The 22,409-nt window shown below is 32.4% G+C and overlaps 1 protein-coding gene across 3 annotated transcripts in view; it reads right to left on the reverse strand.

The window, feature by feature from the left end:
* The window catches only part of ESR1 (estrogen receptor 1), a 345,878-nt gene that overhangs the window by 315,228 nt on the left and 8,241 nt on the right, over positions 1-22,409 (reverse strand). For 2 of the 3 annotated variants that reach the window (XM_031937618.1, XM_023503274.2), the window contains exon 3: positions 4,050-4,243. In XM_031937618.1, coding sequence (XP_031793478.1) covers positions 4,050-4,243 — 194 coding nt within the window. The remainder of the gene's footprint in view (positions 1-4,049; positions 4,244-22,409) is intronic. The other variant, XM_031937617.1, reaches the window with a different exon arrangement.

Consider the following 22,409-nt stretch of genomic DNA (forward strand, 5'->3'; position numbering starts at 1 on the left):
ATAATAACCACCCATAGCTATTTTCTACTTTCTATCCAAAGTTCTACCAGTTTTAATGCTCTTTTAATTATTTTTATTGCATAGAAAGAAAGCCTGACAAGTGCTTGTACTCTTTAATATCTACCAATCTACTTTATAACAAAAGGGTGTGCCCTAGGCTTTGCATAATCAACATACAGCAACAAAAGGTATAATAGGTGAGGGGAAAAGGGCACCAGGCTAAATGTGGAGAATACTGAAGCCATGAATAAAAAATATTGTGTGTGTGGTGTGTGTGTGTGTAAGTATCATACCTATATATACATTTATATATGGGTTTTTCTAGTTATATGGAAATAGACAGTATATTGTATACATATTGGGCTAGGGAGAGACATTTTTATCATAAAGAAGTCAAATAAATTTGTTAGCCAAGAACACTGTCTTGCCACTTATCCCAGACACTATCACTCATAATTGCTATAGGGAGAAAAGCAAACTGGCCATTATATCAAAGCCTGATCTTTAAACTGTTCCAGACTCTACTTGCAAACATACATCTTTACAGAGTCTAGGTCCCTAATATCTGTGACTTCTAATGTGTTGAAGCCATCTCTGTCTATATGTGGCAATCTTAGTTTATTTTTAAAACAAGATACGCTCAATTGGAGTCTGTTCCACAAGTTCTTGAGTAAATAGATTTGCAGAAGTTTGATATTTATTTCTAAGAAGCAAAAGTCGATTCAAATATGGATGTTTTCCCATCAAGTGCACTCTCCCTTCGTTAAAAGATTCACTGCATTATAATAAGGAGACAGAAATTTTCTCTTAACAAGCAATGGGTAAAATTACAATACCCATAGTGTCTTCAACATTCTCCACCTGCATCTCTGATTTTTCATTTTTTCCTCTGCCTTGTTGAGAGGGGGAGGGGCGGCAGCATAACTGACAAAGAGGCAAAGGCTTTTTCTTTTTCCCATAAAGTTTTTCAATGAAAAATTATCAAGTTTAGGATAACAATGTGAGAAGCAAAACCTTTATGACTCAGCCTAGAGTCCCCCTTCAGATTCACAAACACATCTATCTAAATCCCCAAAATATAATTAAGATGGAGGGGGCAATGTTGCACATTGTTCTAAGTCAGATAATATTTAATTCAGAGATGACTCTTTATTTTCACATTCTACCTAAATATGTAGCAGATTCATTTAAAATAATAATTACCATTTTATAGTGTTTTAAAGTTTGTAAAGTACATCATATATATATATATATATATATATATATATATATATATCTTTGTTTTACTCAACAAATCTACAAAATAAGGCTTTTAGAATAATTGATCTTTAAATTTTATTTTCTTCCTTCTATAATTCTATGTGTCCCTTCCAGACTATTGATCAATTCATTCTTTATTTTCAATATATCATTGTGGTGAAAGTACTTTGCAAACTTTACAAGTATAATATATAATAATCTTAATAGAATTAAAAATAAAAATAATATAAATCATTCTCTGTCATCCCTTAGATGAGTTGCAATAAAGCAAAGCACAAGTAGTCAAGAGCTATTTTAATATCTAAATCCCAACAATAATTTATAAGGATTATAAAAATAATGATTTCTAGGAATTATATTTCCCCTAATTTACAAGTCTAATTAGCTTTACAAAAAGTATCTGAGACTTCAGTGGTTCTATAAACACTGCATTTATATGTAGTTATCCAGCAAAATCCTGCCCAAAATCTCCAGAATAATCAACCAGCATAAAATAAGGGAGATATACTAGGTAGCATCTAGAATTGAATTGTAAATCATACTAGCAAATAAATTCTATAGATAGAAAACAAATAGACAAGACAGGCTCATTTTTCTTCTACTGTTTCACCATGGAATGTGTTTTGGTTTTCTCTTTTGTAGGCTAAATGCTTATTATAGGAAGCATCAGATTCAATAGTATATTGTGTGAAACCTAAATACTATCTATTAAAGTAAGAAGTGGACAATATAAGAGAATATTTTTAATTGTTATTCCAATAAACATCTAACATATACACAGTATTCTAATTTTTGTTTAAAAGTCTAATTGTCCACCTTTTCCTTTTGAGTTTCTCTAGTATAGTTGTTAGTTTTAATGAGAATTGGCACTTAATTTTGCATTGTGTTGTTGTATAATTATACCATAAAAGGGTATTTTTGTCACTGTACTTAGATGAATTTCTCTGCAGCACAGATCCAGTATTTTTGACTCTTCAGAAAAATCTAGCATAACACATAAGTAGGCATTCTAAATATTTAGAATCTTATAACTTTGCATCTAAGAAAGCTTTTGAGTTCATCTAGATCAATAGTCTAAATTTAGGGGAAAAGGGGAAAAAAGGTTCAGGAAGTTAAGCAAATTATCAAAGATTTTAGAACTACTTAATGGAAAGAGAAAGAGCTTGGCCTAGAACCCAGATCTTCCAACTTCTAGGGTTAGTTTCTAGGCATCACAATTCATTCCACTATCTTATGTTATCTGATTGACTGAAATACTGATAATTAAGATTTGATCAGATTAGAAATAAAATGAAATCACAAAAAAAAAAAAAACAGACAGAAGTCATTACCTAGAAAAAGATAAGATAAACAGGTACACAACCCCCCATATCTTAATATTTTTTAAAAAATCAGATCTGTCACCATTAACTGCTGGAGACCAGTCTCTGCTTGCAAACATTTTAAAAATAGAGATTAGAATTTTTAGAATGTCATCAGTTTTACAGAAATACCACTGCAAAAAAGCCAATTAGAAGTCACATAATTATAACATGTTATAAAGAATGTTTGAAAGCATAAGTGTTATACAAAATGCTTTTAAAACTGGACCAGACTGAACTTTCTGATAACTCTATGAAAACTAGTATTAGTTGTTCAAAATTGCAATGCTGACAATGCAAGAGAAAATGGAACATGGGTACTATCTCCCATCTTCCAAATTATTTCAAGCAATGAAAAGCATTAACATCTAACCAGTAAAGACCAGCTCCATATGCATCTCCAAATAATTTAATAGGTGTTGGCTCTTCATGAGATTTATCAAGCCTAAGGTACCCAAGAGACAAGGTTAAATGGAGGGATATTGTCTCAAAAACTTAGGCAATAAGGACTTCAAAAATTCTGAATCAATGGACTTAGTTAACCAAGAACTTCTTAGGATCTCTCTCAAAAAATTCTTTTTAATGCAATCATTGACTTTTGAGAGATAAAATGTAAATAAACTCCCAAAGCAATCTCCCAACCCCCAAAACAGAGAAGGTAGTCATCCTTATTGGATATAAACAAAAGCCAGCTGACTTAAGAGATAGTATTTGGGGAAAGAAATGAGCAGGAAGAGAAGATAAATTTTACCAGGGAACACTTATCAACTGTTATTTAACACTAATGATAGCTTCCTCTTGAAGGCACCAGCCATGAGCTGGTAGTTTTCTAAAATGAACAAAATCATAAAATTTTAAATTGTAATAGGACTGCAGAGAAGAAATGCTATGTATGCCATTAGACAGATCCATTGGGCTAATTGGATTCTGCTCTTAAGAGAGTTTTCTTGGTTATAAGAGAAGGCTCAGTGGGCTCAGAGCAAGGAATGGAAGGATAAATTTGGATATGATTATGATACAAAAACAAAAGGCATCAACAAAAAATTTTTAAAGATATGAAATGTCTACATGCTAAAGAACTCAATAAAACCTATCCTAATATCAGCTAGTTCTTTTTTCCCTTGTTCTTTGAGGAGCAATATAAGCTAATTAAAAAGCTCTTGGATTAGGTGACCCATAAAGTTGCTCCCAGTTTTAAATCTATGATGCTATGAGCCTTATCATTCCCCAATATTCACTTTTAGTTCAATTCAGCAAACATGCTTCAAGTTCTGAGGACAGAGATACAACTTGCAGTATACTCCATCTTAAAAAAAAAAATTCAAGTTGATCCCACAAACTATGAATGCATATGTTAAATGAACTCAGTTTATGTTACAACATTTTTCTCTGGGGAATAAACATTTTGATTAATTGTTTTCAACACACTATTACCTTGAATGCTTCTTTTGAAGAAGGCCTTACAGCCCTCACAGGACCAGACACCATAATGGTAGCCTGAAGCATAATCATTGCACACTGCACAGTAGCGAGTCTCCTTGGTGGATTCCATAGCCAGAGTTCCCTTGTCACCAGCATTGGTCAATCTTTCTCTACCCTGGCGCCGGTTGTCTGAACTTGGCCTGAAAAACAAGCACGGTGTGAATCACCTGACATTATGAAAGCAAAATCTTCATTTTCTAAAGAATGGAAAGAAGAAAAAAGCCCATGACAAATCCACCTTATTATGACATTTTGAAATAATGAATCATAATGTAAGCTAATCTTTCATTAGCTCTTACCTTCTGCTGCAGCAAAAAGTGTTTGCCTATTATATTAACCTTGAGGGAAAATTGTTTATTAGGAACCTGCTAGGAAAGCTGATTCTCTGCACCAGAATATATTAAATGGATCTTCACTCATGGTAAGAGAGAGAGAGAGAGAGAGAGAGAGAGAGAGAGAGAGAGAGAGAGAGAGAGAAAGAGAGAGAGAGAGAGAGAGAGAAACCAGCTTCTAATAGACTTTTAGATTTTTCACAGAAATTCACAATTAATTCAGAATGATTAGAAACAAATTCTAATTCTAGTCTACATCAGGCTCTTAGATAGGGCCAAAGCATAGCAGGAAACAATTGAAACATCTGGAATTTGGAGAAGTTGAATTAGTGTTAAATTAGAGTGCTATAAATTAAAAGTCCTGTTATCATAAGATAAATTTGAATGTCAAAAAACTTAATCTGATTTTTCATCTATCAAATGAACAAATGTCAGGGATTACCTCTAGTGAGCTTCCAGCTCTAAATTTCTATTAGTTTTGTGGTTCTAATCAATTAAAGCTATTCTGTATACATAGTTGCTAGCAAAATCATTATTCAAACATTATACAAAGTTGATACTGTGGTCAGACTATCACAGTAAGGTAAATTACAGTCAGACAGTAATAAATGTTAAGCTACTTTTTCTGTCTCTGAATTAAAGTTGCTACTTAAGGAAAGAAGATTAGAGTGGCCATACTGGATTTAAATTTAGAAACTCTACTTCAAATTCTATTTATCTACCTCTGTGATTTTGAATAGCCCAATTAACTTTTTGGAGTTTCTGTTCCTCAAATGTAAAATGAAGGGATTAGATTAGATAATTTCTAAAATCTCTTCCAGCTCCAAATCTGTGATCCTGTGATAATGTTCAAACATGATAATACTAATCAAATTATTTAAAATATTTAACTTATAAAATTGTGATTTTAAAAAATCAATACTTTTTACTCTTTCAAAAGTCCATGGGAAATCCTTGTAATCAGAAAAGTTCCTGACATGTGGCTAATTAAAAAGTCACCCTTTCCGTGCTGGTACCAACATGGACTAACTCTCAAAAGTAGTGCGCAAAAAAAAAAAAAAAAAGTAGTATGCATATAGAAAAGATTGTGGATTAGACAATTTTTATTCAAACATATAAACTATAATATTATTTTTAAATAAAAAAAATGGGGAGTTAAATATACATAAACACTAATATATGCATACATAAATACTAATATATGCATTAATATAATAACACATCTTGTCAAAGATTTCTATATTTATTTCAGTAATATTGTTCTATTTTCCCAGAGAAGGGAAAAGAAAAAAAACACATTTCTGATTAAAGTTTATCAATTCAAATTAACAGACTTGCTTTATTATACTTTAAATTTGATCCAAGAAATTCAGAATTTTCATATTAGCATGATTTCCATATTTACATATGCTCTTGGTTTCTAAGTATATTTCAAGATTTCTTTATTCTATTCTATAGATTTCTAATACAATAATCAAAGGTGGTCCTCAATTATGAGAGGATCTTCTCATTTTCTAGGTAGCAATTTGTTTTTGGAACATAATGTTACCAAGAAACTCCATTAAATTATTAATTCAAGAATAATATTTTCAGTACTCAATGATTCTTTTCACTATTTATTAAATGTTTATATTTTGTAGAGACTTTGAAAGCTTTTTAATTGCAGGAGAGTGTTTTGCTCAAAAAGTGTCAAAACTATATTGACAGAATGAAGCCATACACACATTGGTTGTTACATACACTACCATTACCTTTCTGAATATAAATACATTTAATCTAAGTTCGTTCATATTTATCAAATTGAAATGGATATTATCTCTTAGGGTCACAAGAGGAACATCAACTTATTGAGCTTTGAATGACACCAAAAAAGAATTCTCAAGGTCGCCGCATCCATTGTCTATTCATTCAACTATTCTAACCATTCAACTCATGGTTTACAATCTTGTATTTCAAAAAACCATTCTCCTCTTAGTTCTTTGATCAGAAGGAGTTAGCATTTTAACTTCATTTCATAGGTACGGAAAATAAGATATAAAAAGAAATTAAAAACCAATCTATTCATAGGATAACCCCAAATCCTAGGCCTGGACATGGGTTCCCCTTGTTATGGTAACCCTGGATGTTTTCCTTTAAAAAAAAATCCCTCCTTAATTTTTCAACTAATTGATAATGTACCAAGACAAGCCCAGTATAATTATTTCAAGTCTCTTTTGGATTTCTCAAATAGAAATTTGACACTTTTTCCCTCATTGTCACCTTTTTAAATCTGAGGCAGAAACTAAAACATTGATTATCATCTCTTAGGGTAATTTTGGCTATCTCCTAATACTCTATAACCCTATATTATAATTTTGTAAATAACATCATCCTAAAATAAAAAGAATTACTTTCTCATTTGTAAATACTTTGCCTTTCCCTCTATTCCTTTGGGGATTTTGCCATATCCCTCCCTTGTGTTTTCTGTCCAAAGCCCCAACAATCCTTCACTCATATACCCATTCTCAAATCTAGCATTTCTTTTCAGTCCTAGTTTTCCAAAACAGTCCCCAAAAATGTTGCTAAAAACATTTTCTTCATAGCTGTACATTACATTTTCCATTCAGATAAAATCCATAAAATCTTGATTCCTTGGAAACTTTGTTCCTACTTTCCTTACTGCAGGTAAATCTGACATTTTTTATTTAATCTATCATGAATGACTTATGCTTTCAAGTTGGCAACCTCAAATATGGTTTCTTTACATTTTTTTAAATGTTCCAGTGAGACTGCTGGTTTTTCAGTCCATATTCTTATACATTCTCTGCTATCCACTACCTTCCCTTTTCTCAGCTTGGTACTATTCCCCAAACTATCAATTTTAAACTATTTTTAAGGTTTATTTCCTAGCATAATTCATACTAGTAGAAAGTTGCTGTGACTATTTAAATACATGGGCTTAATGTTTTTGGAGTCTATAGAGGTTGCTGTGTTTCAGAAAGTGTAGAATTGGACGTTTTTCTGAGATATAAATGAGGCAAAATCAGAATAAGACCCTGATTATATATCTATCTATATTTTAAATCATAGCTGAAATGTGATCTCCTACATGAAATTCTCCCTAATTTCCTGCCTAAGAGTGATCTCTCCTTATTCTGAACACTTTGTATTTTTCTTATGATTCTTATCACAGTCTATATTTTATTAAATGATTACTTCTGTGTAAACTTTAGTGTACCCTAGTTGTGTTATAAGTTCTTTAAGTACAGAGATTATATCTTATTTATCTTTCTCCCTCTCTTAGCACTTAACACAGTGCCTCAGTTATAAAAGTTGCATAATAATTTAATCTCTCTTTCACATGGTAGTCCTTTTAATACCTGAAAGTAGCCATCATGTTTTTTGAGTCTTTCCTTCTCCTGACTAAACATCAAAAATAAATCAAAGCATTCCTAAAATGACATAATGAAGACCCTTCACCACGTTGGTTTTCCTTCTCTGGACAAGTTCCAGATTGATCATTTAAATGAGATGACCAGAAGTAAATACAATGTTCCATCTATATGTGGTATGACCAGGGCATAGTACAGTGAGGCTAGTTTCTCCCTTGTTCTGGACACTCTGCCTCTCTTAATGAAGCATTAATTTTCTTATAAATTACTTTATGATTCACATTAAACTTACAATCAACAAAATCTCTTAAACATTATTTTCAATTCAACTGTTTTGAAGCGGTCTTCTTCCCAGAACACTTGCATAGTTAATATTTTTAGATTTGAGTGAAGGACATTGATCCCTATGGTTTCAGCTCTTATTGACAGTTTTAGCTCATCATTTAAGCCTTTTATGGGAATAAATATTATTTAGCTATGATGTGCCAGATACCTTACCAAGTACTAGTTTAGTTTTTGGATTGTTTTTATTAATGTTGCTATTGTTGTTATTACAAATATTATCTCATTTGAGTCTGAAAGATAGCTGCTATCCCCATTTTACAGTTGAAGAAACTGAGGTGAACAGAGGTTTACTAATTTGTCTGGTGTCACATAGCTAGGAAGTGTCTGAAGCCAGATTTCAACTCAGGATTTCTTGACTCCAGTCCAGTGTTCTATGCACTGCACCACCAACTATAAGCATGCATCTAATTATTCATGGAAATCGTTGATTAAAATAATGATGTGCTAGAAAGAACTTAGATCTAGGAATCAATTTGCCTAGCTTCTATTCCTAGTTTTACAATTAATTACCAAACACATAACTTCATTTCTCTCAATCTAGCTTTTATTTTAAACTAAAAAAAAAAAAAAAAAAAAAAAAAACACATATCATTTCTAAAATCACTCTAAGGTCTAACATTCTATTTACTAGACTCCTTCCTCTGCTGACTAAGACAAAGCTAACTACAGAGCTTGTGGTTCATCAATAGAGACTAGGTTGCCATTTCTCCACAAATCAATGATCTTTTCTCATATAAGATAGAAGAACCTAAAGAGAAAAAGATAAGAACCTAATCTTAAAGGTGTGGAAACTAAGATATAAAAAGAAATTCAATCTCAATCTACTTGGTGAAAGAATGACTTGCTCTATGGGTCTGAGTAAATGGGGAGCCTGTCTTAGGATGAGACAAACTCTAAAAACCAGATGTTACAAATTTCCATAATACTCATATCAAACAGTTTCTAGGGGGTGGCAGAGTTATTGCTGCTTCTTTCTTTCATGTTCTGCCAGAAGTATAGATTATTTACCTCCCCAAAACCCAATCAGATAAGCCACTGAATAAAATTTTTATTCCTCTCCAGTCTAGCAAACCTAAAGCCAGGGCTGCATGGTAAAGAGGAGGAAAGAGAAGCAAAGGAGGGTGGAGAAAATCTATGAAATTTTGTTCAAAATTGACCTTTTTACTTAATATTTATTAAGGGAAACCCTTGCAAATTGAGAGCTAGTAAAGTCACTGTGTGAAGAGAAGAATCTCTGGAAAACTATCCTCAGAATTTCAAAACTGAAAATGTTTTATTGCTCAAAGGAAACACCTTTGGATACTCGGCTAATGAACAAAATTGACAGCTCTGAATTCCCTTCAGAAATCTATAATTCTTCAGTATAATATCCATATAAGTTTTCCCTCAATTTTGAAAGGAAATACTAGCGCTATGCCTTTTTAGTATAAAAATTGAGCACTATATGGTTTCACTAAACCATAACGAGCAAACAAAACCATTTCTGTCAGTCACACACAAAGATGACTGAATGAAAGTCATCTTTTTTTAAAAAAAAAAATCATGACAAATGAATGTCAAATTTGACTAATTCATCAACTAAAAGGCTAATAGAAAGAGATGTGTTATTCATATTTGGCTCCAAGCACCCTGCCAGAAGTCCTCTGAACATGACAACATCAACCAGAGATTAATGTTTTCATTAAATTTTTAGAAATTTCTGCTTCCTTAAAAAAAAGTCTCCACCAAAAGACACAGCCAAGTGTTGATTTTCTGAGCTAATGGGGAGCAAGAATAATGGGACATGGAATAGCCTAAAAAGAAACCTCTTTCAGCAAATAATTTTAAATTTGTTTCTGAGCTCCTAATCAGCAACATAGTTGACTGATTTGAGTTTCACTCTTTTCTTCTTCTTCTGTTCCCTATATACTGGAAAGGCTAATGATCAGGGAAACCAAGAGGTGGGAAGAAAAAAAAGTGTAGTGACAATAAGAAACCAATGAGGAGACACTTATAATTTCTGACACCACATCTGTTTGGAAAGAGGTTTGACTAGAAAACAGATTTAAATCCTTAATTATGACAGGAAAATGTGACATTGAACTAAAGAATAATAAATGTGCATATGTGCAAAATTATTAAGTGGAGGTGTCAAAATGTTATATGAATATTACTCTGAAAATATATACCTATGAGAAAAGGACTTATGAACAAGACTTCTAAATAACCCCAAACAAACAAACTGAATGTCCATCAATTGGGAATGGTTGAAAAACATTACATGAACATGATGAAAGATTATCTTTAAGTTAAAAAAATCATGAGAAATTAATAGACATTTGGAAAGAAATGTATAAACTGATATGCAATTAATAAGTATAGCAAAATACCAATATGCACAATGACAATAACTATTTAAGTGAAAAAGACTACCAAAATTTGAATTCTGAATAACAGAAAATAGTGAAGGTACTAGAGCAGAGATAATTAAACATAACTCCTAGGTGGTAAAATGGATAGAGTGCTAGGCCTGAGGTCAAAAAGACTCATCTTCCTAAGTTCAAATATGGCCTCAGATATTTATCAGCTATGTGATCCTGGGTAAGTCACTTAACCCTATTTGCCTCAGTTTTCTTATCTGTAAATTGTGCATAAAAAAGAAAAGGCAAGCCATTCCAGTATTTTTGCCCAGAAAATCCCAAATGAGGTCACAAAGAATTGGACTTGACAGAAAAACTAACTGAAACAATAGCAGCAGAGAAGTGAAAGACCGCTAACAATGAAGACTACTTCAGCAAGATTTCTCTATCATATATTTTATATAACTATTTTTCTATGTCTCAAGGACAACTCAATATGGAGAGTGAGAGATAACGGTGATGTAAGTGTTTTTTTTTTAATTCTAGACATTTTAAATAAGATTGAATGCACAAAAGAAAATCATTTCTAAATGCAAGCCTCTAATCTATTTTAAGTGTAGTATTCATGGAGGATTCCAAATACAACAAAGAAACTAAATAAAGGAAAGGAGAAAGAAGAAAGAAAGGAAAATAAGGAAGAAAAAAGGAAAGAGAGAAAAGAAATAGAAGGGGAGAGCAGAAAGAAAAAAATGAGGAAGAGAGAAAAAAGAAAAGGCAAGGAAAGAGAAATGGAAGAGAAGGGGAAAAGAAGAGAGGGAAGGAAGGAATGATTGTAAAAAGGAAAGGAGAGACAGAAAGGGAGACTTTCTGTACTATTCTTACTACAATGAGTCCACCAATGTTTTATCCATTGTGCTTCTAATGAGCAATATAACTTTCCCACATATTGTTCCTCCAATAGGAGGTGGTATGAGAAGAGAGGAAGAGCTAAAGTTGAAGGAAGTCAGAAAAAGGAAGAGGTAACATAAAGAGGAAAAACTGGTTATGCATATTTGACATATTTCAAGCTCACTGAGCTCATTCAAGAACGATGAAGGTGAAAACTGGATCGTAAGAAACAACTGCTGGAACAATGCAGGCCAAATAATCCTCCCTCATCTGCTGTGCCAATGCCCCGTCCTGCACATAGGCCGGAAAAAATCCAAAACAAATGAACAATTCTAGAACCAAAAAACTCAGCTGACTTAAAAGTTATTTGGCTGTGACTTAAGATGAGCAGAGTTCTTTTTGCAGAAAACAATATGCAAAAAGTCAAGAATATAAAATATGATAATAATAATTTATATTATGTTTTATTGTTTTAGTAGGAAATTTTCTATCTGAACACTCACAATAACTCTGTGAGAAAAGAAGAAAAAGTATTATTATTCCAACTTAAAGACTAAAACAATAAAAGTTCAGAGGGTAGATTCTTGCTTCTATAAAATTTAAACTGGATAAGGTTTTTCCAACTCTGAGATTCACTAAATTATTACCATAAGATTTTATAATTAATAAATTCCCTTGTTATTTTTACCCTACAATCCCACATTCTTTTCCTTTAGAAAATTGGAAAGTAGATTGAGGAAGCATTTTTAATAGAAAAAGCAATGCATTTGGAAGCAGAAGATCAAGTAATGGCTGAATGATCTTGGGCAAGTCGCATATTCTTTCATGTATAAAACTGGATAGTGACACTTAGTGTCACTACAGTACATTGTTGGTATGAAAATCAAATAAATGATATTTATATATAAAGTACCAAGAAATCATTGAAAATATATATGTTCAAGCATGACTAGAGAGAAACAGGGAAGCCACTTCCCTGTCTCCTCAGCTGTGAATTCCCTAGACAAAATGTGAATATTCTTCTTTTCTTAAGTTTTCAATTACCCCCCAGCCATAAGTTCTTTGTACTGACAATGACTCAAATTAAAAAGGAAATTGGACAGAGAAAATCAAAGAAGAGCTACATAAATATATGGACTAAGTGAAATCCCTGTAGAGAGCATTGGGCATCCACAAGTCCACAAGGAAGTCCAGAGCTTTCTTTTTTTTTTTTTTCATAAGAAAAGGAAGTAATGTTAAATACACAGATAAACTGACAGTGATTCAGTGACAAAAGAACCATCACTACATAAAGACTCAAAGAGGAAAATAAATGGACATAGCAGTTAGCCAAAATTTGGAGGAGGATAAATGGACCTATGCCTTTTGCTTGTAATGCAAGTCATGGATACTATGTAGGTAAGGTGAAACTAACCAGAAGAAAAAAAGTTGCAGGACTCTCTAAGAATAAGTTCTTTTATAAAAGAGATAAGGGTATGGTAGAGGAAATCACCAAAGCTAGTATTATAAATACTAAGTTTGCATGAGAGCTGATGGTCCCTTTTATACATTCTAAATTCTGATGTTCTCAGGGGAAACTCTGGATGAGTATATGACCCAAGGAATAGTTTTGAGGAATTTTCAAGATTGTTCTCAGTTTAAGTGAGCCCAAAGCTTCAGATACAGGCCATAGATTATTTAATCATGAATTTCTACATAGAATAATAGACTATTAGAATGTTTTATGGGAACTTTCAAATCTTCTGATCCAACACTCATTTTACAGATGAGAAAATTACAGTAGATCCAGAGAGATGAAATAACTTTTACATGACCAAAAAGGTGATCCACGAAGTGTGGTATAATAAAAGATAGTTTGGTATAATGGAAAAGATTATAAGGACTTAGTGTCACCAGACCTGTGTTTGAGCTCCAGTTCTGTTAACCCATGGTATCTGGCATATAGTAAATGCTTATAAATGATTATCTACTTGTATGGTCAATCTCTCTAGGACACAATTTCACTAGCTACCAAATTAATGAGCTGCAATTACACCAACTTTAAGGCTTCTTGAGGTTCTAAACCTAGGATTCTTAGTGGAAGATTTGACATTTAAGCCCAAACCCTCTAACTTCAAATCTAATATTCTTGATAAGAAACTTCTACTTCTGCACAAGGTCAAAAAATAAAGAGTGATGGTATTGAAAACTGAAAGTGAAAAGACCAATCAGTTCCTGGAGGCAATAAAAAAGAATAGAGTGAACTGGAATCCAACTTCAAGTATTCCTGAGTTTATACTAGCAGGAGTTCCTGTAGTCCCATATACTCTCCTTATCATGGAAATAATACTAAGCATGAGTCCTCCCACATTCTGTTATCCATCCAAACATAAGCCTGATTGGGACTGACCTTCAAATTTGTGATTGCTGCCATGAGAAAAAGTTTGCTTACCTACCTCAGAGGAAATGTAGAATGACTCCATAATGCAAGTAACTCTACTATAACTTCTTAAAGTATAAAGAAGACTTTATAACCTATATTTTGTTAGGTATTATGATGTATGTATTATTAAAGACCCTGAGAAAGCATAAAATCATGGTTTCTCCCATTCTACACTAAGAAAAGGAATTGCACTCCAATAACCTTGAATACTAGGTCAAATGAACATAGGAAACTCTATATGGAAGGAACCATAGAGATTTTAAGTAGTTTAAATCCCTGATTTTACAGATGAAAAAAACTGAGACCTGGAGAGATTAATGAGGTCAAATTTCAAGGTAAAAAAAGGCATTGGATTAGAAATCAGAAGATGTGGGTTGTAGTTCTAGTTCTCACTTAATCTCTATGTTACCTTAACCAAATCACTTTTCCTCTGGACTCCACTTCTACAAAATAAAATAAAATTATCTTTAAATTTATATTTAAAGTTATCTACAACTCTAAATCTAACCTGCCCAAAGTTACACCAGAAGGATGTAGTAAATCTATGAGCTCTTAGGATGTAATGCCATTTTCATATTATGGTTCAGAATATCTCTGGGACAAGGGAATCAGTAACATTATTGTAAAAGGCTCCAGATCACACTTTAAAGCAGAGATAATCTTCCTTCTCAAAATATAGGACTGGCTATACTTTACCTAAAACCACAAGTTAAAAGGCAATAATTCACAAAGAGATTCTTGACCGCTTAGGAGAGATGCTGGTTGTTTCTTTCAGTCTATGCCTTAACCCTCTCTTTATTATTCCTATAACATCACCCCAGACATCTTTATCTGCTTTTATTGTCCCCTAGTCTATTTCTCGCTAAACTCCTTTCCATTTGCTTGTTTTGCCTGCTTCAGAAAGGGTTCTTATTCCCTATCTTGTTTCCATCCTGAGCCCTGACCTGTCCTCTGGTGTCCATTTGGAACTAATTCAATTAAACATTTATTTAATGCTCATTTTAGAAGACACTACTATACTATTACTGGGCAATGTGAATACAAAAACAAAATAATAGTTCTTAACTTGGTGGTTTGTGGGAATAATAATAACATTTACCTCCCAGTGTTTTGTGAGCATCAAATAAGTGAACATTTTGTAGAGGTATCTGGTGACCCAAGGGATACTGACCCTGCAGTCAGGAAAACTTGAGCTTAAATCTGGCCTCAGACACTCATTTAGTTCTGTGACCCTAAACAAGTCACTTAAACTCTGTTTGCCTTAGTTTCCTCCACCATAAAATGAGGATAATAAAATCACCTATTTCACAAGTGATTATAAGGATCAAAAGAGTATTTTAAATGTTTGGCACACAGTAGGTATTATATCAATTCTTATCTCCTTCCCTTAAAATGTTTGTCACAGTGTCTGGAACGTAGTAGGCACTTAATAAAAACTTGTTTCCTTCCCTCTTTATTTTTTGTACTTTATATGTTGCTGTCAAATTGATACATAGTTACATCCTGCCTCTTTTTTTTTTCACTCAGGCAGACTTAGAAAAATCCTTCTTCCTCACCTCCAATATATAAATTAATATACTCTAATAAATAAATTAATAACCACTAGTTATTATACTAGGTCAGGTGCCTTTCCTGATCTTTGTGGACCCCTGGAATAATAAATGTACTCTTCAAAATTTTTATTGTTCAATCATTTCAGTCATATCCACCTCTTCATGACACCATTTGGAGTTTTCTTGGCAAACACAATGGAATGGTTTGTCATTTTCTTCTCCAGCTCATTTTGCAGTTAAGGAAACTGAGGCAAATAGAAAGATAAGTCTTCTTAATAAGTACTTCCTTCCAGCACTCTATCCACTGCGCCACCTAAGTGAACTTTCCAACTATATTATTTCTGTATCTCTATGTCGTTGTCATCTCTGTCCACTATGTTGTATGCTTTTAATGGACTGTACACTTTATGAGAGCAGAGCCTCTATGATTTTTACCTTTTTTAAAAAATTGTCTCTTTATGTCAAGCAGCCAATATGCCTTCAACATATTATTATTGTTGTTAGAACAGATCATGTGATATTTGTTACTATCGCCAAGGAATATCCTGAATTCAGAGTATTAGGCAAAAGTAACTGAAAATATAGCTTTCTTAGTTTCATTTTTAAGGCTTCAAGGGGTCAGATTTATTCTTCTAGGTGAAAGCTTAGGATTACATACAAGAGACATAAATTATTTTTGGTTCACTATGTTTCCCTTAAACATAGTGACAGATTAATTTCATTTACTCTGCCCCCTTTAAATTATTTTTCCACACATAAAATATAATGTGGTGGTAGTAGTGGTGGTTGTGATAGTTTAATCATTTTTCAGTTATAGCTAACTCTTCATGACCCCATTTTGAGTTTTCTTGACAGAGATACTAAAGTGGTTTGCCATTTCTGTTAGTTGGTTTTACAAATGAGAAAACCAGAGCAAACAGGGTTAAGTGATTTACTTAGGATCAGACAAGTAATAAGTACCTGAGGCCAGATTTCAACTCAGGTCTTCCTGACTCCAGGCCCAACATTTTATCCACTGTGTCAACTAGCTGCCTCAAAATACACTAAAATGTTATTAAAACATATTAACTTTATCTTCAATCCTCTGTTCTTTTCACATAATGAAACAGAAATGAAGCAGAATATTGCTTTAAATGTCAGGAGTTCCATTCGTTCTTATAATGATATTATATTTCACTTGATTCTTTTTTACTTGATTGCTTCTTTTTAAGTACATGGAAATTTTTAAAAATTGTATCTTAGTTAATACTATCCTAAAATTTAGAGGCTGCTATGAAATAAGGCAGAGGTTCTGGTATAACTCAGCAATCATCTTAAACGTAGAATCTCCTTAGTCACAGAATCCAGTTGAACTTAAAAGATATGCTTGCCTCAATTGTCATTTCTAAGTTTGCATTCATTTCCTGACAGAGTTATTAAAATATAAGGGAAATGAAGATCAGTCACCAAAATATTTCAATACTATTGTGTTCAGGAAGCCAAATCTAAAGAAGTAGATATTTCTTTAGAATGAGGGACCAGGCAACTAAAGTTTCACTTCAGTGTGTTTCACCTCCATAAAACTCTTCCTTTGATGCCTCATTATGTCATGCAGACCTTATTGGATACTGTGGAGCCCCTACTCTGACATATCCTACCAAGTATAGATCCAGTGATAGACTGTTTAGTGTGACTCATCATTAACTTGCTCCCAGGATGCTGCTTATTATAGCAACAAAAACTTTTGAATACCATATACTAAATCATAGAGGATTTGGAACTGACATTGTTGATGGAAATATCCTTATAGAAAGAAGTAATAATCCTTGAAGTATAGAAAAACAAACTTCTTTGGACTAGTAGTGCAAGAATACATTGAATACTCTCCCCACTTATATGAATATGTATGTATGTGTATATATGTGTACACATACACAGACACCCACAAATATACCTCAATAAGTCTGACTTCATTTGTACCCACCCTTGAAAATCAAAATCTTTCCAAACTTTTGTAATCTCATAAAATAATTATAGTTAATGCATGCTTCATTTATACATTAAAGTTATAGATGAAAATTTGCACTCATTTGTAGTTGAAATTTACAAGTAGTATGGCAAGTTTTAAAAAAAATTGGTAAATCTCTAGAATAATAACCTATATTTATGAAGGGGAAAAAAAGATCAATTACCCTTAGCAAGTCAATAGGAAAAAATTTTAATTCTACAAACATTGCCTCTGACCACAGAGGAAAAAAATCACCATCAACAACTTAAACGTGATAGGAAAACACAGATTAATAGTAAGGCTAATAATATAATTGCCATTCATATAATATTTAATGATTGCAAAGTTCTTTGCATACTTAATCTCATTTATTTCTCATAAAACCCAGTACAGTTATTATTATGAATATTATCTTCCATCTCTGACAGTAGCTAAAATAATCATGCATGCTTAAACTCTGTGAACCTCAATCTACTTATCTATGAAATAGGAATAATGATACCAGTAGTAGCCAACTCAGAGAGGGGGAACTAAGACTCTGTATGGTCAGATGAGTTACCCAAAGTCACAAAATGGGCCACAATCACTTGCCCAAGATCACAACACAAGAACAAGACTAGAATCCAAATTGTTTTTTAAGTTCTAAGTCCATTGTGCTTTCTACTATGCCATTTAATCCTTGAGACAACTATAAATTAGACAAAGACAGTGCCTATGTGTTCATATCAGTTGATGAAATGGAAATGGAGCCATTAACCAATAAATTATACCTATAAAGACAGTGAGACCACACTTAAGATCAAATTGGTACCTTGGGCTGGTTTAACTGCCTCTAACTTGAGGCTCCATTAATAGGCAATAATGGCTTAAAAGCAGGTTTAACTTATTGGAAAGCAGCTTAAATATGTTTCTTAAAAGCAGTTATTCTTTGTAAATCCAACAGGTGCAAAGTCGTTAAGGATAAAAACTATGAATCTAATTAACTCTCTAAAGATCTGTAACTATCATAGTACATGACAACATGCTAGTTATATTCCTGAGTGAAAGGAAAGAGCCTGCTAACTTTTCTCTACGATTCTGGATCTTTCTTTATTTCATATTTTCCCTCCCAGTTTATCTTCTCAGGATACCCTTGACGAAAGCAACATTCCTGATTGATAACAAACAAAATAAATTCTATAAACCAAACATTGAACCAGAATTCAATATGTGATTTTCCTCAAATCTTTAAGGAAAGAATGTCTCTACATACTACATGATAATTTTGTTTGTGTTATTTCACTATCTCAGACCTGTCATTCTTAGCAAAGAAGATTGAAATTGTGAAAGAAAAGTAACCTTGGTTTGATCAGTTTTCATTATAAACTCTACTTAATGAAGATCAAAAACAAAGAACAAAGAAATCAATATAGCCCTTGGCTAGTAACTTTATAATCCTTCATTGTTTGTTTTATTCCTGGAACCTGTTATTCAAGTAGCCAGGCCACCAGAAGAAACAAATATGGACTTCCAATTCAATGAGCTACATTGACCCATAATTATTTTTGATATTTTTAAAGTCAAACCGTCTATTTCTAATTTGTCTTTCTTCAAAAAAAAAACATTCTGGATATCTGTAATTTCATCAATTTAAGGAAATCTTCCTGCTCCCCCATTAGGACCCCAAAAGGAAAATTGCTCTACCAATATAGATCAGTAAATTTTCTACAACACATAGTTTCAGAGAGTTGCCTAGATATAGACAGGTTAATTGACTTCCTTAATATCACAAAATAAGCATGTGATCTGGATTCTGAGGCCGGAATATTTTTCTACTATCCATACAACCTCAGAAGATCAAAAACTTCATTTATTTATATACTACATGCATAGAGTATATCATTTAATAACAATCTTCAAACATCACACAAACTTTTTGTGCTTCAGATCTAATTATTAGCAATACAATGAGTTTTGAAAATATACATTTTGTGCAGGACAAAATTAAAATCATAGCATGTATAGAGTTTGCTGGACATTATCATGTAAATACTTTATAATAGAAATTACTTAAGGAGGCAAATGGTACAGGCAACAGGTAATCTCACCTCAACTAGATATATATTCCTGGGCAAGTTACTTAAGCACTATGTATCTCAGTTTCCTCATCTGTAAAATAGAGATGACAATAGCATCTATCTCACAGGGTTATTGTGATGATAAAGTGAATTAACATATAAAAATTGTGTATACCTTAAAGCACAACATAAATGTTAGCTATTATTATTATTAACAAAAGAGTGCTCAATCTGAAGTGAGAAGACCTTGGCTCAAACGCTGGTTCTGCTACTCACTGCTTGTATGATAAGTCACTTAACCTTCTTGGCCTGTTTTCTTATCTGTAAAATAAAAGGAAAGGACTAAATAACTTTTAAGATTCTATCCAGCACTAAATCTGTAATCCAATGCTGCTAATGACTATTGTGGGTTAGCCCTTCTAATTAAAAATGAAACAAAACAAATACATATCAAAATAATGCCAAACAGAATGTTTACAAAAAAATTTAATTGTCCTGATTTTTTAATAATGTGGAAATGTATAGAACATTGGGAAATATCTTGATTGTCTATTGAATTTTAGAGTTCTATATGTATAGGGTGTACCTATGCAAATATAGAAAATAAGGATCTGAGTAGACTATCAGTACAATTCAAAAAGAAAAAAAAATCTTTCCAAACTTCAATTATCTAAAAAATTAAAGGCAAAGAAAATTCTCACAAATATTAAAAATTAATTTGAAGAATCCTTAATTGTCCATATCATTTTTATAATCAAAATTCATATTTCTTTTGCTCCCAATTAATACAGAATAAGTGTTCTAGAAATCATGACAAATCATTGAGACTTGGTACCCTAATCTTTGTTTCTATATTCAGGGGTCTTGACATTAACCCTAACCCTAAAATCTACTACTAAATCTAGTAGCCTTGCCACAATATTCCCCAGCTTGATCCTTATATCTTCCAGCCTTTTGTATGTTGATTTTGCTATCACCAGTCTTCCTTCTTTTTCCTCTGTAATCAATACCAAAAGTTGCCATGTGTATTTTTCACTTCATTACTCTGGTAATAACTTTCCAATACATTCCTTTCTTCTAAATCATGCAGACATTTCTATTATATACCTTGAAAAATCATCTCCACCATGTTAAAATGCTACTTATCCCTAAATTCCAGTCTCAGCCCTAATTATTTATCTTCCTTAGTCATCATTCATCATTCTTCCTCTACTTTGCCCTTAGTAGTATTCTTCAATATTGATAGTATCCCTTTCATGTATTAATGCATATCAAGTTATTTCTTTCTCCTCAAAGAGAAACAACGAAAGTTAAATTCATCTTTACAATGTTTTCCAACTACAACTTCTTGCTGTGCCAATTTTGTAATTGGATTTTTTTTATAGTCACTCTCCCAATTGCAGCAAGCCATTCTTATTTTCTGGTTTGTGCTGATCATTCCTGATGTAGTTAAAGCCTACATGGTTTAACAATCCGCGTTTCAAGAGGTAGCCATAACAGCAATACATTAGTAGCCATGCTTTGTGAATACTTAAAAGAGGCACAATAAACATTTTTAAAGGGACCTTAGTCATTAAAATTAATTATGGGTATATTTACCTTGTGAAACTATAGAAGCATTCTTAATGGTTGAAAACTGAATTAAGGGACAGAAAGAATAAGCAACTTGCCTAAACTGAAAATAATTTCCATAGCAGCTCTATGGATTGATTTTCAAAGTCCTGATGTGTAGATTGCTGGATTAACTACAAATAACAAAGCCTCTCTAAATAAATTGTTTAAACACATACATTTATCCTACAAAAGCAACCACTCAGAAAAATCATAAATCAAACTTTGTTTATAATCTATATAACTTAATAAATACATTTGGTGATTCTAACTGAAAGAACAAAATAATTTACTATATTTGATTCCTAGGTGCTTTACCTTTTCCAACCAACTAAATGATTTCCTCATTACCTAAAAGAGCTAATGTAAATGCAGGGCACCATTTACTCCATTCATACTGGTAGGATCTAGACCATGTATTCTGTTTTACAATTGCAACACAAAAGGCAAATTTTGTGCAAAGTGCAAGAGAGCACTAATTTGTCAAAATAGAAGTTGAAATTATTTCCTAAAGAGACATGCACAAATACATTTGTTCCACAAAATATGTAATCAAAGCAAGTTAGTAACATGCTATTTTGCATAGTTAATTAGATTAGTTAATCAGACAGAAACATACATATACCTTATTATTTTATAGGTGCAAATGCATTTATTCTAGGTAATGTTCTAGATCACAAACTGAAATATGAATACTAAAATAAAGATATATCTAATCCAACTACATTTTGCTAAGTATCAGATTCTTAATAGAGAATCTTTTTAGCAGAGAATCAAAACATTTACCCTATTTCGTCTTTTAACATTTCAAAAGAAGAATCATTATATAGAGCAGACATTCTTATCTAATCTTTGTCCATTCCATAGCATCCCAAAGGGATGTAGAGTAAGCCTTGATTCTGTGGTCATTTTGTGTGAAGGAGAATGTCACAGGACATATATATATATATATATATATATATATATATATATATATTAAAACCAAAAGAAGTTATGAATATTTTGTGTTAATGCTTTAAGAGAACTTGCAGCATAAAATGAAACTACTTGTGTCTATGATGGACTAGCCTGTAAGCCAACACCCTATCCTGTACTGTGCACTTTCTGTTTGGGTTGGTTTCTTTTAAAGTAACCATATGCTTTATATTTACATAGAGTGGATCTTTTGAAACACTTTCATTTTGGAAAGTAGTTCTAATTAATTAAAGCAGTTAGTTAGAAATTATAATTTTTCCTTTTATGGTTGGGAAAACTAAAGCACACAATTGGTAACTAGTCAAATACTATAAAATGATGATCCATTCAATGGATCCTAAGAATAGAGCTGAAGGTTTTTGACTCTGGACACGCTCAACAAGTTTCTTTTAGAAATGAAATTTAAAATAATAATAGCATAGTAGA

The sequence above is a fragment of the Sarcophilus harrisii genome, chromosome 4 (assembly GCF_902635505.1).
Source record: "Sarcophilus harrisii chromosome 4, mSarHar1.11, whole genome shotgun sequence".
Taxonomy (NCBI): domain Eukaryota; kingdom Metazoa; phylum Chordata; class Mammalia; order Dasyuromorphia; family Dasyuridae; genus Sarcophilus; species Sarcophilus harrisii.